This window comes from Gymnogyps californianus, chromosome 3 (assembly GCF_018139145.2).
Source record: "Gymnogyps californianus isolate 813 chromosome 3, ASM1813914v2, whole genome shotgun sequence".
Lineage (NCBI taxonomy): Eukaryota > Metazoa > Chordata > Aves > Accipitriformes > Cathartidae > Gymnogyps > Gymnogyps californianus.
In genome coordinates, this window is record NC_059473.1 from 3,125,340 (window position 1) to 3,143,765 (window position 18,426).

An 18,426-nucleotide genomic window follows, 5' to 3' on the forward strand; every position below is an offset into this window, starting at 1 on the left:
AGATCCTTTCCAGAGGGCATTTCCTGAATGTACATAGCAACATAAATATCTCAAACTTCAAAAACCCTGAATAGTACCAGTTGCTGCATTGAGCTAAACAAATGAGAGCATTTTGACTTGCTCATAAAGTAGCTACCTGAATATATATAGTGCTTTGAGGTACATGCTGAAACTTAAAACAAAATTATGAATTTGTTGCTTTCAAAAGTGCCTCTTGGCAATGCTTGAAGCTGATAACCTCCTTACATAAAGCCAATCAAATGCAACCACTTCCCACTCATTTAAATCAACACTGGTGTTTCCCTAGTTGAATTGAGAGTTTAACCCAGCTGCATGCCCATTTATTCCCCAAGCTCTCCGTGGAGTTCATCAGGTGTAGAGGTTATGCAGTCCGCTGAGATCCAGAAAGTTTCCTACCAGCGGCCACTGCATGGTAACACTTTTGGGTGGTAGAATTAGTCCATATTCTTCTGACAGCCTCTGGTAAGGGCTGAGTCAGATGTGCTGTTTCTGTGGCAGCTGATGGTGAATCGCTGCCTTCAAACAAGTTACTTCAGTGCGTGCCGGTGTACACTGATGGTGCTGATGGCTTTGACTTTGTGCTGGAACTGGAGAGGAATTCCCCCTGAGCTGGGAGAGGCTGGGAGCAGCTGCCCTGCCTCGTGTCTCGGCTCTTCATGCTGGTTTTGTCTTTAGTTTTGCATGGCTCACCTCTGCTTTGCCCAGCGTGTGTGGGCCCCACGGGCTGGCTCTTCTGTGCCGCAGTGCCGCTTGGGGGCTTCCGGACTTGTCACGTGTTTGCAAGTATTCATCACAACCTCAGTTACATCCCCTATCTATGTCTAGAGTTCACTTTGAACCAAGTCAGGGCCCAAGCTGGGCTTTGCCACAGGATCTGACCCACACCATCAGCATTCCTGTATTTGGTGGCTGGATCTCTTTGCAGCCAGCATGTGGGTTTTTAAAATTTAAAACCTTTTTATTTTGATGCAGATTTCATATGGCCCAACTGCATTGTTAGTTTTAGCGTAGTATTTGAGTGTATTCATTGTATTCATTTTTAAAGACCATACTGTATAAACAGTATTACATTTTTGTTTGATTGATAATTAAAGAGAATTATATCTGCATCCTGTGTACATTTAAAAAATTGTTACATAGTTAGTGTTAAAAAGTAATATTTGGATCAATGCTTCCTATGGATTTTTGTAGATTTTCTACTCACTGAGGCATGCAGTCAATACCTAATTTCTCTGGAGATATACTGTGCTTAACATATTGAGTTTTTTTTAAATACTCTAGTCCTGTGCATTGAGTGTGTAAGACCAGTTTTAATTTGCTATCATTGATGAACATAAGAATATGAACTGTCTATGTTGAATTCCCTCCAGCATATATTTGTGTTTGCCATAGATTTCAAGATGACTCTCCTCTTCCTTTTAACAATGTTTCACAGTAGAGGGCCTACCGAAATCCTTGCAGAACTTATATCTACATCTGGAATAGTAAAAGCTGCTTAAGACAGTAGTGGTGACTTTTGACGAGCTTAAGGATAAGTAGAATGTCTAATGACCTTTGCCTCAATTAGGCCCACTGGTTGTCACTTTTTTTGTAGCTGGTGAATACGTTTTGTCTGAGCTGGTTTCATCAAGCGAAAGCGTGTTTGTTTATTTTTATCTCCTGTGTTGGGGAAGGCAGTTGCAGCTATGTTTGATGCCATATTTTAGCCAGTTCTTTGTGCCCCTCACATTGGGTTATTGCAACTTGTGCTCCTTGAGGTCCATGCGAATGCTTGTACACTGTGTTTGTACAGGGCAATGCAGGCATCGGGCTGATTGTAGGGAAAGCTCTGCGGTTCTTGTTCTTATTTTCCCCACTGGTCTGACAGAACTGTTGCTCTTTGATATTAAAAACATAGCTCAATGCTGGTCCATTTTTCCTTTTCTTTTACATGCAGGGGTTGACAAGAATATATGCAGGGTTCATTCTGTGAGGAAGGATGTGCAAGAATATAAACACCTATGCCTGGAAACATACTCCTTCTGAGCCCGCATGGCTTCCAGAGAACAGAGCTCTAAATGGCTCTGGATCAAGAGGTTTATTTGGCATCTGTCCATGTATAGTTAGGATTCGGAGGGAGCCTGCTGGATTTTTTTTGTCGGTCAAATGAATTATTGATTTGCTGCAGTTTGGTATGTGTTTCCCAAAGACTGTATGCAGGACAAACTGTAAATCCTAAAAATAAAAGGAAAATATAAACAGTCTGGCAAAAAAATGGGTGGAACTTTGCAGTGTGAAATAAGTAAAAAGATGTTTTAGTTTCTGAGTGTTAGATTAGAAATGTGTGCCCAGCAGAGGAGGGAGCAGGAGGTCGTTGTAAGCGAAAGAAGTCGGGCTTTAGCAAGGAGAAGATTGAATAGGTTCCTATAACCACCTCTGTAAGCTTATCCTGTCCTGCCAAGAATGTCCAGAAGCAGCAAAAATAATATGATGAGCATATTCATCATAGCACAACTGATGAGTGTGGCTGGGAATTTGCTGTTTAATTTTGGCTCTCGTTCTTTACACCAGGAATTCAAAAAGTTAGTGCATCTCACAGCTGCTTGTCAGCCCCTACTTGTCAGCCCCTTACCTTTGTGATTTTTTTTCTGCCACACAGATGTGAAAGAAGAGTAAAACTTCCTGCCCCCACACGTTCTCCTTACTGCAAGCTTGGAACCTTTTACTTCCGACCAGGTACCTGCACCTCTTGCCACCACCATTTTATCTCCCACTCAGATCTCGTGGTGAAGTTCCCTTGCATCTTCCAACCTTCCCACTACATAAACTTCCCACCAAATCAGGATCCCAGCCCTCTTCCTTTCAGCACATCCCATTCCACCAGTCCTGATGATTATTCACTCTCTGTCCATGTTTAGAGGAGAATCCTGCTGCTGGCTGCACTCTTCTATTATGGATGCAGCAGAGCAAGTGTGAAAACGAGGAGGCTCTGCAGTTAGGTCCTGCTGGTCAGTGGATATGTGTAACTGCTTGTTTGGAGGTTGCTGTGCACATGTCTGCACATTAGGCTGTTGTGGTTTTTCAGGACAGCTCTGCTATTTTGAAGAGGTTTGAGGATCACGGTTTGAGAACTGGCCTGCAGGACCTGCTGGCTCACAGTGTGCTCATGAGCTTGGCCACGGCAGGACAGCGGCAGTAGTGTTGCTGCTTTTGTGGGCCTTGAGGCGAGTTATCCAACTACTGTGCTGGGACTGCATCCCGTGACTGACAGGACAGTGCTGATGTGCGGGCTGGTGGCCAGCTTTGATGCTGCCATTGAGAGGACGTGAGCCCTCAGGACTGTGAGGCCGGTACTGTCAACACAGCACCTCTGTGACCGCCCAAGGCGAGGTCAGTGCTGGGGAGTCACGGTTGTATCCTCCCTGGGAACAACTGCGGGAACTCCTGTCAGCTCTGCAGTATGTTTCGTGCCCATCAGCCGTATGACCAGTTGAGCGGATAGCTGTAGGATCCGAGTTTAGAAGAGAGACCATAGCTGGCACAGGAAGAGTCGCTCGTTGCCATGTCCCAGACTGAGTTCTCTGGAAGAGTCGTAGTCCAGTTGTGGTGACACCATGTTTGCACTGGATTTTTCTTTCCAGCGTTCTGTGGTAGTGGTTATTTTCTGTGAGTACTTCAGCAACGTGCCAAGCTGACGGTGCAGAACTGTACATGAGGGGAGGAGAGATTGTTCCCGGCCTCTGCTGGCAGTTGCCCTGCCTGAGACTGGATAACTCTGTACAGAATGGCTTCCAAGCATTAAAACTGATCATAAATTTAACTATATTTATCTAACCTTTTCCCTGTAGCCACCCACTCTATTCAGTTAGTCACTATCCTGCTGCAGTGAACTCCTCAGACTGACTGGTACCTTGGGGAAGCAGTACTTCATTATTAGCTTTTTTTAGGTCTTTTCTTTTCTCCTACCCCTAATATAGGCACTGATTTTTGACAGGTCTTGTATTTGTCTGGTTTTTTTACCATCTCAACCTTGAGTTAAGAAGTTATATCACTTTTAGTTCATTTATTAAAACATTGTGATGATATATTTTTAACATAATTATGTTTCTCCATGGTCATGTTAACACTCCTTTCCTTTATAGGCTTTTGGATTAATGGCTATGGTATGAGTTATATTTGTTTGTGAATTAACATGAATTTATATGCTGTAACGCCAGTGAGAATTGGAGGTTCCACTGCATGTAGATGCAATATGAGCAACTAAAATGATCCTTTTTATGAAAAGCTTCCAATCTAAAGAAACTCTAATGGTGAAATTATAATGTAACAGAGCTAAGTAAAAATAATAGAAGAACATTTCATCTGTCACTCATTAGCCTCCTAGGTCTTTACAAAAGGCATGAGAAAGTTAGCTTAATAAGGGCCATAGAGGAAAACTCCCATTTTTATGTGGGTTTCAGATGAGTTCTTGGGAGCAGTGTAGTTTTGAGAGCATATTGTGGCCGGTGTGATGTCATTTATGATCTATTTTGAAATAGTAATCTGAATATAAATTAGGGCTCAGATAGCTGCCAAATCCAGTATACAGAGATACAGAATATATTTTCTTCTCAGGGTGAATTGCTTCAGTTATGTTATTCTGAGTTATCGTTGAACCCTGTGCCTGCATGTTGAGCACGTGTTTGTGGTGTATATAAAACTGGTTATGGCCTGACTCTGATTTCATTGACATGGTTGTTAATTCATTAACTTCAGTGGAGTTGTTCCTGATTTATCTTGGCAGGAGTGAGGACAGAATCAGGCCTTAAATCTTCAAATTAAAAAATTAAACTATAAAAATATTGTGAAATAAAATATCGCCAACATGTTCCCGTTAAATAGTATTGCATATGAGACTAAAATAATAATAAAAAAATTCCTGGTTAATAGAAAAGCAGAAATCAAATATCTATTAGAAGAGAAAGAAAAAAAAAACCAAAAAGTTTTTAGTCTACAAAGAGGTAAGAGAATTTGATTTAAATAAGTACTATTTTGAATGTATACTCTTGTAACAGTGACAAGTTATCAAGCAGAATTGTTTTATTTTTGCATGGCTATCACATTTAAAATGAAGCCAGATTGACTTCTCTCAGTTGATGTTTGTCAAGAATTCTTGTAATCTCCAATTGTATTAGCAGATTTATTTTTGCAAGTAAACATATAGTTGAAATTTATGTATTAGTGCTTTATTTGGGGTGAAGAATCTAATTATTCCATTGTTCATAGATAATACTAATTCATTAAAGATTAGTTAGTTGAATACTTTTTTTATAAGGATCTAAATGATTTAGAAAGTTGAGGAAGCTAGCATCTCCAATACCGCGCTGACAAAGGAGCAGAGAGAAAGAATAAGCTAGTAAAGTCAAATAATCAAACATTGACATTTTCATGTGGTTCTATGAAAAACACATGTAAATGTCTTTAGTAACACTTGCAGTGACCTGGGAGATAAAGTGATATGGGAGTTTACCATTTCTCTGTAAAACATTTCCCCTTTTATTTTTTAGTGATATAAGGCTTAGTTACATGTACTTCCCCCCCACCTGACTGCTGTGGCTTTAGGAAGGTATTGGTAAAGTCTTACTTGCACCCATCTCCCTATTTGTGATGGCTTTGCCCTAGTGTTAGTCAGGAAATGGCTGGAAGATCTGCATGTGAGTGAGAAGGTAATTAGTCATGGCCAAACTGTTAACTGTGAAGTAAACTTTACTCTCCGGGGACTGCTTCGTTCGAAAACCAGTTGTCTTAGGTTAGCTTCTGAAATCTAATTGACTTAGCATTATTTACAGATTCATGTCAATTAGTCCCTCAGTGGAAAAAAGTGGTCCATTGCAATTTTGACGATTTTTCTCAAAAGGCCACTTTCTGTAGCCCGTCTTACACAAGCAGGTGTCAGAAAAGCATTGTGTGAAAATTAGAGGATCTGCAATCAAAAATGCTGGTTTATATGGTTATAATCTGGAATTGTAATAATGGAAAAAGGAGTTGTGAACACATGTGTATGAATGGAATTGTTCCACAGTTAACAGGAGATTTATGGCTGAAGAAATCACTACAGAACAGCAAGTGGTAGAGATTGTGTTTTTATTTTAATATGAGAGCCAAGTCTTGCATTAGGACGTTGCTGAATCTAGTACAGAAAATAAACGACACCCAAGGGATAGTGTAGCATTCTGTTAGATTGAAGGGCCTTTAATAATCCCATAGTCTAATAGCAGTTAAGATAGAGAATGTACAAGAACTAATCTTCTGCTTTTACAATAATGTGTGTATGGTAACAAGAAACAGTTATGATGTGTTGGCACCGTAGCTTTTAGCAGATGACTTCTTAAATTAAAAGATAAGTTTGCTGAGTGACTTTCTGGAATTTATTTAATGAAGGCCCATAAAATATGATATCTGTTTACAGCTGGATTAACAGCACTATGCTCAACTACTAGTCTTTATGCTAGACAAAAAGTACTGAACAAATCTGAAGTCATCTTTCCTTCCTGGAAAGTGCAAATTCATTTTGGAAAAGCATAAATTTAACTTCTACATCTGTCTGTCTTTAATCACAATTAACAGTTCCTGGTTTTGCAGGTTTGATGTGGTCTTGACTTGCAAACTATAGGCCGCAAGTCAAATGCGTACAAAGAAATATTGCAGCAATCCTGCTTGTTCAGTTTTTTCAAGTTTGATTTCCTCTGAATAGCAGCAAACAGCAGTAATTCTGTTAGTATTGCACTTTCCCCCCCCCTCTTTCTCTTGGAAAAGTCAATCTACAGATTAACTTCAGTTACCTGTTTTTTTGCATAGAAGATGTTTGGGGATGGGCATAATTTTTGATTGAATTATATCTACCGTATTTGTGTTCTGTAGTTAGTGTATCTGTTCGGGGTGTGCAGAGTGAGATTAAGTTATTCCTGAAATAACTTCCTTTTTGGAAGCGGTAGTGGTAAGTTTACACAGGACTTGCTAACCAGCAAGTGTATTTTAGCCTGTGCTACGACTCTCTAAACAAACAGTTCATGGTACTTGTAAGCAGACAACTTTGGTGTGTAAATGTACACTAGATGGCAGTTTTGTCATATCTTCCAAGTTTAAATAGCTCTGTAGGAGAACAGGAAAGGCCATCAGTGTTTAGTCTGCACTCACAGGGTCCCTGCATGACCAATGTGGACCCCATGGACTTCCTGGAACATGTGTTAGCAATTTAGCAGCAGACATTTATTTCTTTGTTTTACTGCTTGGCTCTTTGAGAAAGTGTTGGTACTCAGTTATGGGCTGTCTGGATCATGTCAGAGGCCATGGGGATCAAGTCCATGTGACAGGCCAGACTGAGGAAGGATGAAGTTGGAGGAGGTGAGGAAACTGACCCTTACTTCAACAGTAACAAGTCACTGCCTGTCTGTGGACTGTGGCCAAATGCTGGGGCGTTTTAGGTCTAATACAGCTGAATAAACAAAACACTTTGCCCATTTGGCTTTTTCATATTTCATCAACACTAGTTCAATCAAAGTCTTTTCTATTTCCTAAGAAGAGGTTCTTATTCTTCATGGTTCATTGTTGTTGTTTTTTTTTCCCCCCCCTTCCCCTCCCCCCCCCCCCCCCCCCCCCCCCATTTTAGCCCCGTCCAGACGAGGTGACCTTGAAATCCTTGGCTACTGCATGCTGCAATGGTTATGTGGGAAGCTACCCTGGGAACAGAACCTGAAGGACCCTGTGGCTGTCCAGACTGCGAAAACAAAGTAAAAATAAAACAACACACGCATGTACACATGTGCACGCGCATACCACCCTAGAACCCTGCAACGTCCTCATCACTTAACAAAACAGGTCTGAAAGACAGCTTTACATGCTGTAGAATAGCACGTTACAAGAAAGCTGACACAATTTTCCTTAATTAAGAGAGATGTTAGAAGCAGTTAAAAATGTGAACTCTATGTGCACGTATACCCTCTTCCACATGTTTATGTATGTACTGCTGTAGAGAGATGATAAATTCAAATGCACAGTACACAGTCATTTTGTCTGCTGTGTATTTTTTTAATACTCTTTTTTTTTCAAAGAAAACATTTGTGAATTAGTGCAGGCCTTATTGCACATACAGAAGGTTGTTGTGTGTTTCCATTAAACTTCATGGGTGCTTTGTAGAGACTATAGTACAAACATCTCTTGGAAGTTTTTCCACATGTGCATTCAATTTATTTAACTTTCTATATGATACTATTTTTCAGATGTTTTTATGTAGGTTTCTAATGTTATATAAGCCTACTGCCATTACAAACAATTAAATACCAAAATACTAAGGAACTTGATTAAAATCTTTCCTTTTTCCCAGCATGACTCATTTAGAGCTTACTAAAGCAACAGAGTGTATTACTGTTTTCTTTCTCTGCTTTCACAGTTGGGACTTGAGAGAGTTAATTGCATGTGGTACAGTGTAGCCTGTAGAAGGCTGTACAGAACAGTAGTTACCCATAAATGTAACATCACAATTGGAGAAGGCAGCAAACTTTTAAGTAGGGCAAGTCACAACAGAGGTACACAATAGGGATAGCTGATCCACAGAAATCAATCTGCAAATTCAGTGTGGCATCGGCTCTCAACAGAGAAAAAGGTTAGCCTGCAGACTGTGGATAATACAGATTGCATCTGTAAATGTTGACATCGTATGTTATGTTTAATATTTCTCCTTTAGAAGTTCTGATCATTACACAACCCCCTGTAAGGTAACACTTATACAATTCAATGTTAAATCAATTTAATCAATCAAGCTGCTTCACTAATTCTTCCCTTGTGGTTAACCCTTGGATTGCTAGCATTTTCAGGATGCCAAGCAAATAGATGCTTCGAGGAAATGCACAGAAAATGATAGAGATTCCATTTATCAGAAATATCCTATTAGTCTAATGAATTACGTTCTTGGTATTAGGTAACTTGCCCAGGTCATCCTCTTTTATTTATCTTAGTTTTCAGTGCCTATACTGTTTGCAAAGGCCAGAAATAGACGTCTGGATATGTGTGCGTATCCAGTTGCTTGTAAGTTAATAAGTACATTAAGCAGCACAGTTGAATCACTTCTGAGCGTGCCAGTCCTTTGCTGCACAGTCTGTGTGATGGTGAGGAAGAAGGGGCTGGGCCTGGAAGGTGGGGTGCAGTTGAAAGGCCGGAGCCAGAGCAGGACCTCCAACTCTGTTGGTCACCAGTTGTCTCATCCCTTCACTACAAGTTCTTAGTTTTTCCTCCCAGTAACGCTGGGGCAGTGAGGCAACTGTGCCAAAGCTTTGGGCATTGGTAAGGGGATACTTAAGAGCTGCTGGTATATTTGAGTTTAGAAATGTTCGTGCCATGCCATAATTGGAGGAGAGGCTCCATTTGAATTGGAATTTAAGCTAGATTACAGGAAAATGTTTATGTTTAAATGTTTCATTTCCCCAAAATTGAAACCCCTGTTTCTGATACCAAACAACAGATTACTGAATTGAAGGTTATTAGCCTATGTACCCCAACTTCATGCATTTGAGAACACATCCTGTTACTTGTTGGTGGAGCTTTATGGTTCCTTTAAACAAACAAACAGAAGGGATCCTTTAACAGTATTAACAGCTAGACTGAACTAACAGATTTCACTTACTCAGGGCAAGGGGGCTTGTGTAGCTGCAGGTTCTTACAGGTGCTGGGAGGTCGTCCTGGTTCATGCCTGCACAAAGATGAGAGCTGGTGTTACTTCATCCGTTTTTAGGGTATGATTGATTCTGAGCTCCAGTGTCCTTTGTTGTTTCTGTTTCTGGATAGATAGAAAGTACATCTGTGGCCTTGCCCTTCAGTTTATGAAGTGCATGGGACTTAAGGTCGCTTAACTTCCCTCTCCCCTTTTGTCCCTGCCATGCCTGCTTGTAATTTTGACAGCCATCACCCAGCTGCCCGTGAGCTACATGGCAGAAAGAACCCGATGCTAAATGACTAGTAGGCAGACCAGAACTGCTTCTTAAATTCCGAAATACAAATATTAATCATTAAGCTGAAATCAGAACAAGCCATTTCAGCTCAACGGATTTTTCTTTTTCTTTCTAGAAAGCTTAAAATATCTGCAAAGAAAAACTTAATGTTAAAGTGCAGTCTTAGCTGTAAGCCTGGTCTTGGTGAAATCAGCAGGCTCCAAAGAGTTAAAAATACAGCTGGTAAGAGGAGATTTTGTTTTAAAAGCAGTACTGTGAATCATTAGCTATCCCGGAGGTCCACTCCCTTTGGAATTGAGACTTGCTGTCTTCCTAAATCCCAAATGAAGAATCACCTGCTCCAAAATCACATTAAATTGTTGCACTCTCATGTTGTTTCAGACTTATGGATGAGCTCCCAGATTCAGTGATGGAATGGGATTCTTCTGGAAGCAGCTGTAGTAAGTGTGCTTGCACTATGTACCGTATAGCTCTTCAGCCTGTTACAAAAAGTACTTAAACGTCTTACTCTATTTGGGGGAAGCAGAAGATAAGTAAAAGTAACACAAATTTAACAAAGTCTTCAATTTAACATCTTAAATGCAATTGCCAAGTTTTGCGCCTTAGGGCAGATGCCTTCACCAGGCCTGAGTCCATGCAGTATTATCGGGCTCTGCCCTTAGGGCAAACGATAGTGTGCAAGCAGAAGTCATCCTTGAATCAACCCCTTGAAATCGAGCCTGCATGAACCACTCTTATATATACCTATCCAACAGAAGAATTCAGCCTGCAATATCTGTATTTAGCTGATAACACAGTAGTTAGGTAATACTCATTGTTAGATTATACGTCACACTCATTAATTCAGGGTGCAGTTTAATGGAACTAATATTTCTGACTTCAGTGGAACTGGATCAGGCCCTCCATGTACAAGCAATAAGCTTGCAATGCTTGTGTTTTAAGCATTTTTAGCTCAAAGGCTTGTTTACTGCAAGGGGAGAAGCTAAATTTCTGGATGCTGTCGAATGCTGGTCACTCTGCAATAAATGATTCTTGATGCTTACTGATACAGGATACTCGGGATACTTAACGCTTTTGTTGCAGGAACTCTTTTTTCTGCTACTTTCCTGCATTATCCTGTAAACAAGTACTAAGTAGATGAAGTAGACGTTGAGGGCTAAATTTTCAACCGTGGTGTGTGGTAGTATAAAAATCTTGATCAGTCTCATCTGTGAGGTATGCTACAGAGTGACATAAGGGATCTTAGCCATATGTAATCCAAGGTGTTAGGAAGGAGTGACTATCTTAGAAACAGAAGTGGCTGTTAGTATAGAAATAGTAAGCAACTGTCTACAAAAGGTTTATTGCTTAGCATTCAGAGTTTGAAAAAGCAAATGAATGGGCGGTTTGTCTTGTCATGTTTCTTCCTTCGCTGAAATACAAAAGTAACCCAGGGAAAACACCAAACTTCCTTCAAAGGTCAGTATCTATTTGTGATTTATTCACTTATTTTCATAGCATTTCTGTATTGGAATTATTGGAATGTATCGTGTATTACATAAAATATATTCATGATGTGTATACATATTTAATAAATCTTTACTTCTGGGATTTTACCAGATGCTAATATCTGGTGTAGTATTCCAGTTTTAGGATACACTTGGGTGTTCAACTGAAAGAAAAGTTTGATCCCCGCCATGTGTTTTTCCTAATAGCATTATTTCTGCCCATTCAGTGGTTTCCCTGTTTCTAGAACCACTCGATAATGATAGCAAAATAATGCTGCTGTTAGACTGTTTTAGGATGTAATCTCAAAACCAATATTTGTCCAAGTATTAGAAGTACAAAAAAAAAGTTGCTTTTTTCCAAAGCATTGAAAGTATAATATCTGTGCAGATTAAAATAGTGTTGTTGAGAGTAGTTAAGATTTAAAGGGGTGTTATGATCGATCAAATATAAAATACTTCTATTTTACACAGAACTATCAATACTTGTCGATTAAGTATTTTGATCAATTTTTATACTTGGATAGCTGTCGGTACTATATGAATTAGCACATGTGCATAACAAGACATAGCACTTAAGGGTTAGCTTGTTTATCCAAGTCTGTCTTTTCCTTTTCTCATCTCAAAAAGACAAGATATTGTCAGTTCTGTGTTTTGAGTGTGTCTTCAGCTGAAATTGTGTCATCTTGTTTGGCAATGTAGGATTGGCATCCATTGTGGCGTTAAATTGTTTCTGAAGTTCTAGGTCTACACCAAGTGAAATTTCCATTAAAATATGCTCCACAGGTGAAATATCCAAGTTTTTGGCATGTGTTTATGGCTTAGCTTATGATGAGAAGCCAAAGTATCAAGTGCTCAAGAAAATCCTGCTGGATGGGCTAGAGTCAAGTGGAACTCGCTATGATGGCCCTCTGGAATTTTCCGCTGCAGCATGCACACGAAATCACTGTGCTGCTAAAGTGTCAAAAGTAAGTAAGACAGTTCTGGGATTATTTCTGATGTCTCCTGCTTGATTGTTGCCTTTTCTTTTGTCGAAGAGGAAATAGTTTAAGATCTCAAAATGAGACTGACACAGCAGTTCTTTTGCCTTAAATACAGCATGTTTGTTAATTCCTGTTTCCCCTGGCTTTGCTAAAAAGTGGGATGTCAACCTTAAGGAGGAAGAACTGTCATGAGTCCTTTTGACCTACAGCCTCTCACTTCAAAGCGGTAGGTCTGTGGAGAATGATTTACTTTCAGGATAATGGGGAAGTCAAGGACTTTGTTCACTAACATCTTGAAGACAAGCCTGAATGCCAGGTTTTTCCTTCGTTCCAGATTAAAAGCAAAGTTACCTTTATTAGTGAAAGCATTTAATTCATTTTCTCGCTTTCAAACTGTTCTTTGTCATTTGCCTTTATACTCCTGCAGCCACTAATGTGGAGGAGGTATTATTCTGGGATTTAACTGTGTTACTGGCATGCAGTGCGATGTGATGCACTAACACAGAATTTTAAAACTGGCAGCGATCGTGTAGTATTTTCCTTTTGTACTTTTAAGTCTGAAACGATACAGTTAAACCCATGTTTTAATAAGTGGAGACTGAGGTAATTAGCAGCCTTACTGGACTTGCTGTGAAATGTCAGTCCCATCATACCTCTGCCTGGAAACTCCCCGTATGCAAAAGCCCTGTTTCTGTCTCCGATGCGTGTGCAATAAGGCAGGGTCAGGGTACCATTCGTTTTTAGTATTTCTGGTGAACTTTGGACCATCACACGTGTACGTGAGCCAAGAATGCAGGATGCAAACTAATGTGACTGATAGGCTGCTAGATGAATGGTGATTCAAGTATCAGTGCACAGATGGTTCTGATTTGCTGAGTTTTGTAGCTGCTGCAACTGAAGACATAAAATATCCTTCTAGTCATAAATTAGCTCTTTGGAAGCAAAACCTTGGCACCAGAGCTTTACAACCTTCAATTAGTAGGGAAAGAAGTATTTGAATGACTGTGGTATTGACATCTGTAGGCCTGCATAGTAATCATTCCTAATAGAAGAGAATATCTGTTTGAGGGGGTTTTGCATGGCTAATTAACCACCAGTGAGAATATGTAATTTTTTCATGATCTCCTGATTGTCACCTTTCTCTCATGATACAATTACATTTTATTGTAGCAAGTGCCTCACAAACCAATTGTCAGCACTATTTACGTATTATGGAAGGCAGAACAAAAGTTCATGTTTAATAAAAAGGCACTGGGTTTTGATCTTGGTAATTACAGATACTTATTTTAGCAATTTTATTGACTTTCCTGGTTTTATCACTTTTTTTTTTCTTTTAACAAACCCAAAAGCTATGTCACTGACAATATTTCTCTTGCTATGATGGTGACCACTTTGTCCTCACTAATATGAGAAGCTTTTTTTGAAGTTTGTACTGTTTTCTGAACTGAATTGAAATATCAGGTAGCTGTTAACTGATCTCCGGCTGATCCTGTGGGATCTCCGGTTCACGAGAGTCTTTGATTTCTTAGAGTCAGATACTGAATAGTAAATCTATTTTCTTCTTATTGCCTGGCCTAAGACTTGACAGTATGCTGGCATAAAAGATGATCCCGACCTTCCAGGCTGTAAAAGCTGCTGTAGCACTTGCTATTTGCAAGTGCACAACCCCACTGAAGAATCCGTGAATGAGGATTGTCAGTTATCGCCACTCTTGTGCCGTAGGACTAAGCAGAATTGGTTTTGATGGCCAAGAACAAGATCAGAGAGTATGTCTGCATATTACTAAATCTTGGCACCTGTCATCACTTTTTCAGAGAAGTTTTTAATGTTGAGTGTCTTGCTTCTTGGAATAGTAAGAATGCTAGCACTGCTCCAGTGATCACCTGTTTTTTTCCTTGAGTGTGATTCTTCAGCCAGTTCTGCTGCTTACACGTGCGAGTTGCCTGTAACAGTCACTGCAAAACAGCTGCAGAAAGGAAATTTCTAGGGTTATTCAAAGGACTTCAGGAGCACTTAAATACAGGTAGAGAGAGCAGATAACTGAACTTTCTCTAAATTTATTGCTATTTTCAGAAAATCCGCTTTTTCAATCTGTGGCTGTTGGCTGTGGAGGATGTTCAAGGCCTGGTGCACTTTGGTGCTACAGTCCTGACAAAGTGTTCGATGACAGGCAGGCACTTCCCACTGCATCTCTTCACGGCACTGTCTGTAGTTATCCTAGGTCTGACTCTTTTCATCTCTGCATTCCCTTTCCACCTCTCCTTTTATTCACCAAACACTTCTCCCATTAAAGAGGCAACCTAAGAATAGTGGGAGCCACTACAAACAAGCCACTGTCTCCTCACTTCTTGCTTATGAGCAGAATCTGACTCCAGATGACCTGTCTGATTCCACCTGTACCAGTTTGGTACACAGGAAAGAGGTGATTTTGGGTTAATTCCCTTCTGAAGACCAGTAAACACCCGTAAGTACCAATAAGGGGATCCTGTAACACTAGCTCCTTGAAGATGGTGTGAAGAGGAATCGCTACAGAACATGAATTTTAAGATGCAGCTCCCTGCACAGTACGTGAATCTAATCTTGAGATGACATAAAAAGCGTAACAGTGGCTACATCCTGGTTCTTTGTTTCAGTTGCACACCAAACATAGGTGATAAAATATTAATTGCGTTAATTCTTAAATTTGTTTACCACAGTTTTTGGCACTGGATAAATATTTTCAGCTTTTTCACCTACAGTGAAAGGACTAACATTAGGGCCAAATGAAATACGGTAAGGCCACCTGACTGCTTGCTAGATTTTGTAGCTTTCACATTAAAAAATAATTACATCGATACCAATCTGTAATTTTTATTAGTGTGGACTATGGTAATTTTTAGGCATAAAATAAATATTTTCACAAGTGCTGTAAGTCCTGTTTTGAAAGTGATGTAGTCATTTAAAGTACGTATACATTGTGAAGACACCAGAGTTTGCTGTCAACAAGATCAGCAGTTCTTGCGTGGTGCAGTATGGTGCCGTGAGGCAGAGAGAACAGCCTGGGCCCCTGCATTCAGGTAACTGTCAGCGTGGCACCACGCCTCACCTATGCAACTCCATTTCTCAGGGCTATCTACAGTGTTATGTCCCCAGGTGGACTGTTTGAAACTAGCTTGAGTTGTTGTTCAGAACAGATACACCTTTACATTTCTAAACATTAATAGTTTTCACAGAGCAGACCTATGGATTATATTCTTAAAAGGTGTTCTGGATTAAACAATCTATGAAGTGCCTACTGGCACTTCCCATGATATTTAGGTTGCACAGTTCCTATCTCCTGTGTGTATTTAATTTGGAGTATAAAAAAGAAGCCCGTTATTTCTTTTTTAGCTGCTATATTCAGATGCAGCTGCTGCGTAGAGGACCATATGCAAACATTACAGTTACAGAGTTATTAGTGTGCCAGAAGTACCAAAGGCATGTGGCATACAGCCTGTGTTTTGGCTACATTTGTCTTCCAAGTTACAGAAGCCAGAAACAGACATCATTCGATACTTAGTGCTTAGAGCAGCACTGGAAAAAACTTCCATTAACTCATGCACCTATCCACCGTGTATTCCCCATTTACGTTTTAGAAGACTGTAAAAGAATATAAGCCTGAACTCTTAAATTAGATTACCCGAGTCAGAAGACTTAGTGATCATCTTACTTCAGCAAGAGTTTAGCATTCGACTCAATCCAGTGATATGAAATGCATTCAGCTCTACTTGTTAATGAAACACACAGTGACTTACTGGCATCATTCCCAATAAAGGTTATTAGCGAATGTTTTGAAATGTAGACCTGAAGTTTATTTTATAGCGTGCTTCCCAAATACAGCATAGCTCTAACTTTGTACTGTTTGAAGATGACATTTATCGATAATAAAAATGCTGAAAACAATTCTTTTGAGAAAGATAAAGGCTTACTCTCATTCTGTGTTCTCAGAACTTGAAGATGGAACGTTTTTCTTTTTGAAATACTGACTTTTTTTCACTATACAAAATTGTTCACTGTACATCAACAGGTTCGCTTACCAAAGCCTATGCCAAAACCAGTTCAGCAGAGGCAAAAAAAGATGGAAGGTGAAGAATACGTCTGTCAAAACAAAGCCTGTACTGGGGTAGCAGGCAAACAACTCCGAGATGAAGAAAAGCCAAGTAAATTAAACAGGATGCTTCACCAAACAGAGCCTCAGCAGGTGAGGATTTGGGTGTCACAGTAGTGCATGGTATCTCCTGGGAGTTTGTCTGCTCTGTTAGCTCGATGTCTACCTTTTGAGGTGGGTGAGGAAAAAAAGTGCTTGGAAAAAAGCCAGGAGCTATGTCTCAAACTCTAGAAGTTGGTATATGCCTACTGGCTTGTATTATTCCAAATGTAAAACTCAGTGTTTCTTGTAAGCCCAGGGAATAAGTGCAAAGAGAGCACTACCCTTACCTGTCTCAAACCTGACAGGTCTAGGTATCGGCGTGGTACCTGTGATAATTTTGAATGTGACTGAATTCTTTTCAGCATACAGAATTACTATCTGTACCTCAACAGGTTCACTTACTGAAGCCTTTGCCGAAACCAGTGCAACAGAAGCAAAACAAGGTGAAAGAGGAAGAATCTAACTGCCTAAGCAGGCCCCGCGCTCGGGTAACACGCCGGCAATTCCAGGCTGAAGAGAAGCCGATTAAATTATACACTGCGATTGAGGAGCCTGACCACCTGCAAAAGGTGAGGTTTTTGGTGTTACCTTAGAACAGTCATGGCACCCTGCGAAAGAAAGATCAGCTTTTCTAAAAATAAGAGTTTAAAAAAGAAACGCACACCACCATGAACAAAGCCTAAACTAAATGTATGCAAACTAGATGTTTGCCACAAACACTAGAAGTTTGTGTATAGTTGCTTGGTCATACTATTCCCAAACTAACACCCCAGTTTTTTTTATAGTTTGATAGTAAAGCACTGCACTTTGAGTACTGCACCAGTGTGTCTGCCCAACAGTTAAAAGTGTTGGGGAAACAACAATCTCCGTTTGTGAACCCTGTTGTTTTCTTGGTAGAAACTTTACTTCAGTAGCTTCCTTTTCTATGTAGTGGAAAACTTCATAGCACTCTTTAATTAAGTTGTTAAGTTCTGACTTTTTAATCTGAGGATTTTAGTAGTTAACTAACTCACCTCAAGTATTATCGGTAATTTACTGCATAAAATGGGTTGAATGAATGTATTCAGTCTTACTCTTCAACTGTACATGAAAAAATTGATGAAAAAAATTATCAAGGTTTTAGTAAAAATAATGCAGAATAAAGTACATCTTAGTAATCACACTCTGCTCCTTTTCTATGGAGTTTCAGTATATTTTAACAAAGAGATTCTACCCTGTTTTTCTTTCATATAGAAAAATAACTTGTTAAATGAGGACAGTTTCTAATAAGCACGAAAATGCAACTTTAAAGATAGCTTTATTATTAATCCAAAATTCTTTGCTTCAAGCAGTCTGCTGATCACTGCCTGGAGACTCTGGTACAAGCTAGGAGAGTGAAGCAGAAAAAGCGCAGCTGTACCTGAGAGCATCAGGCAGAAAAGTGGTGAGCAGAACAATTTTTGGAGATGTTTTGGCTGATAGCAAGGTAGACAGAAAGTCTCTCGAGTCCTGACACAACGATGACTCAAAGTAACAAATACGATTTTGTAATAGGAAGATATTCCAGTGCTACTTCCTAGTCCTCAAATGTAAAAATTAAAAGATACTAGCAAAAAAAGGTAGCAAATCTCTCCCCCAAATCTCCTCCGTCCTTTTATTTTGTGTAAAAGCTACTCTAGTCCTAAGAAAGAAGTAGACACGGAAAGAGAGCCACGTTTAGTTTTCCAACATGACACAAGAAAAAAAAGAGCTGGTGTAACTTCCCCCGTTTACTGGAACAGCAAGCACACAGTATGGATTGTAGATCTTGACACCAGAGAGTAACTTGG

At 39.8% G+C, this 18,426-nt stretch overlaps 1 protein-coding gene across 4 annotated transcripts in view; it reads left to right on the forward strand.

Moving 5' to 3' along the window:
• The window catches only part of VRK2 (VRK serine/threonine kinase 2), a 49,138-nt gene that overhangs the window by 28,327 nt on the left and 2,385 nt on the right, over positions 1-18,426 (forward strand). For 2 of the 4 annotated variants that reach the window (XM_050893362.1, XM_050893363.1), the window contains exons 11-15: positions 7,649-7,769; positions 10,365-10,423; positions 12,254-12,435; positions 16,496-16,669; positions 17,011-17,187. In XM_050893362.1, the coding sequence (XP_050749319.1) occupies positions 7,649-7,769; positions 10,365-10,423; positions 12,254-12,435; positions 16,496-16,669; positions 17,011-17,187 (713 nt within the window). Of the gene's footprint in view, positions 1-7,648; positions 7,770-10,364; positions 10,424-12,253; positions 12,436-16,495; positions 16,670-17,010; positions 17,188-17,946; positions 18,042-18,426 lie in introns of all 4 variants that reach the window. The other 2 variants (XM_050893364.1, XM_050893365.1) reach the window with 2 other exon arrangements.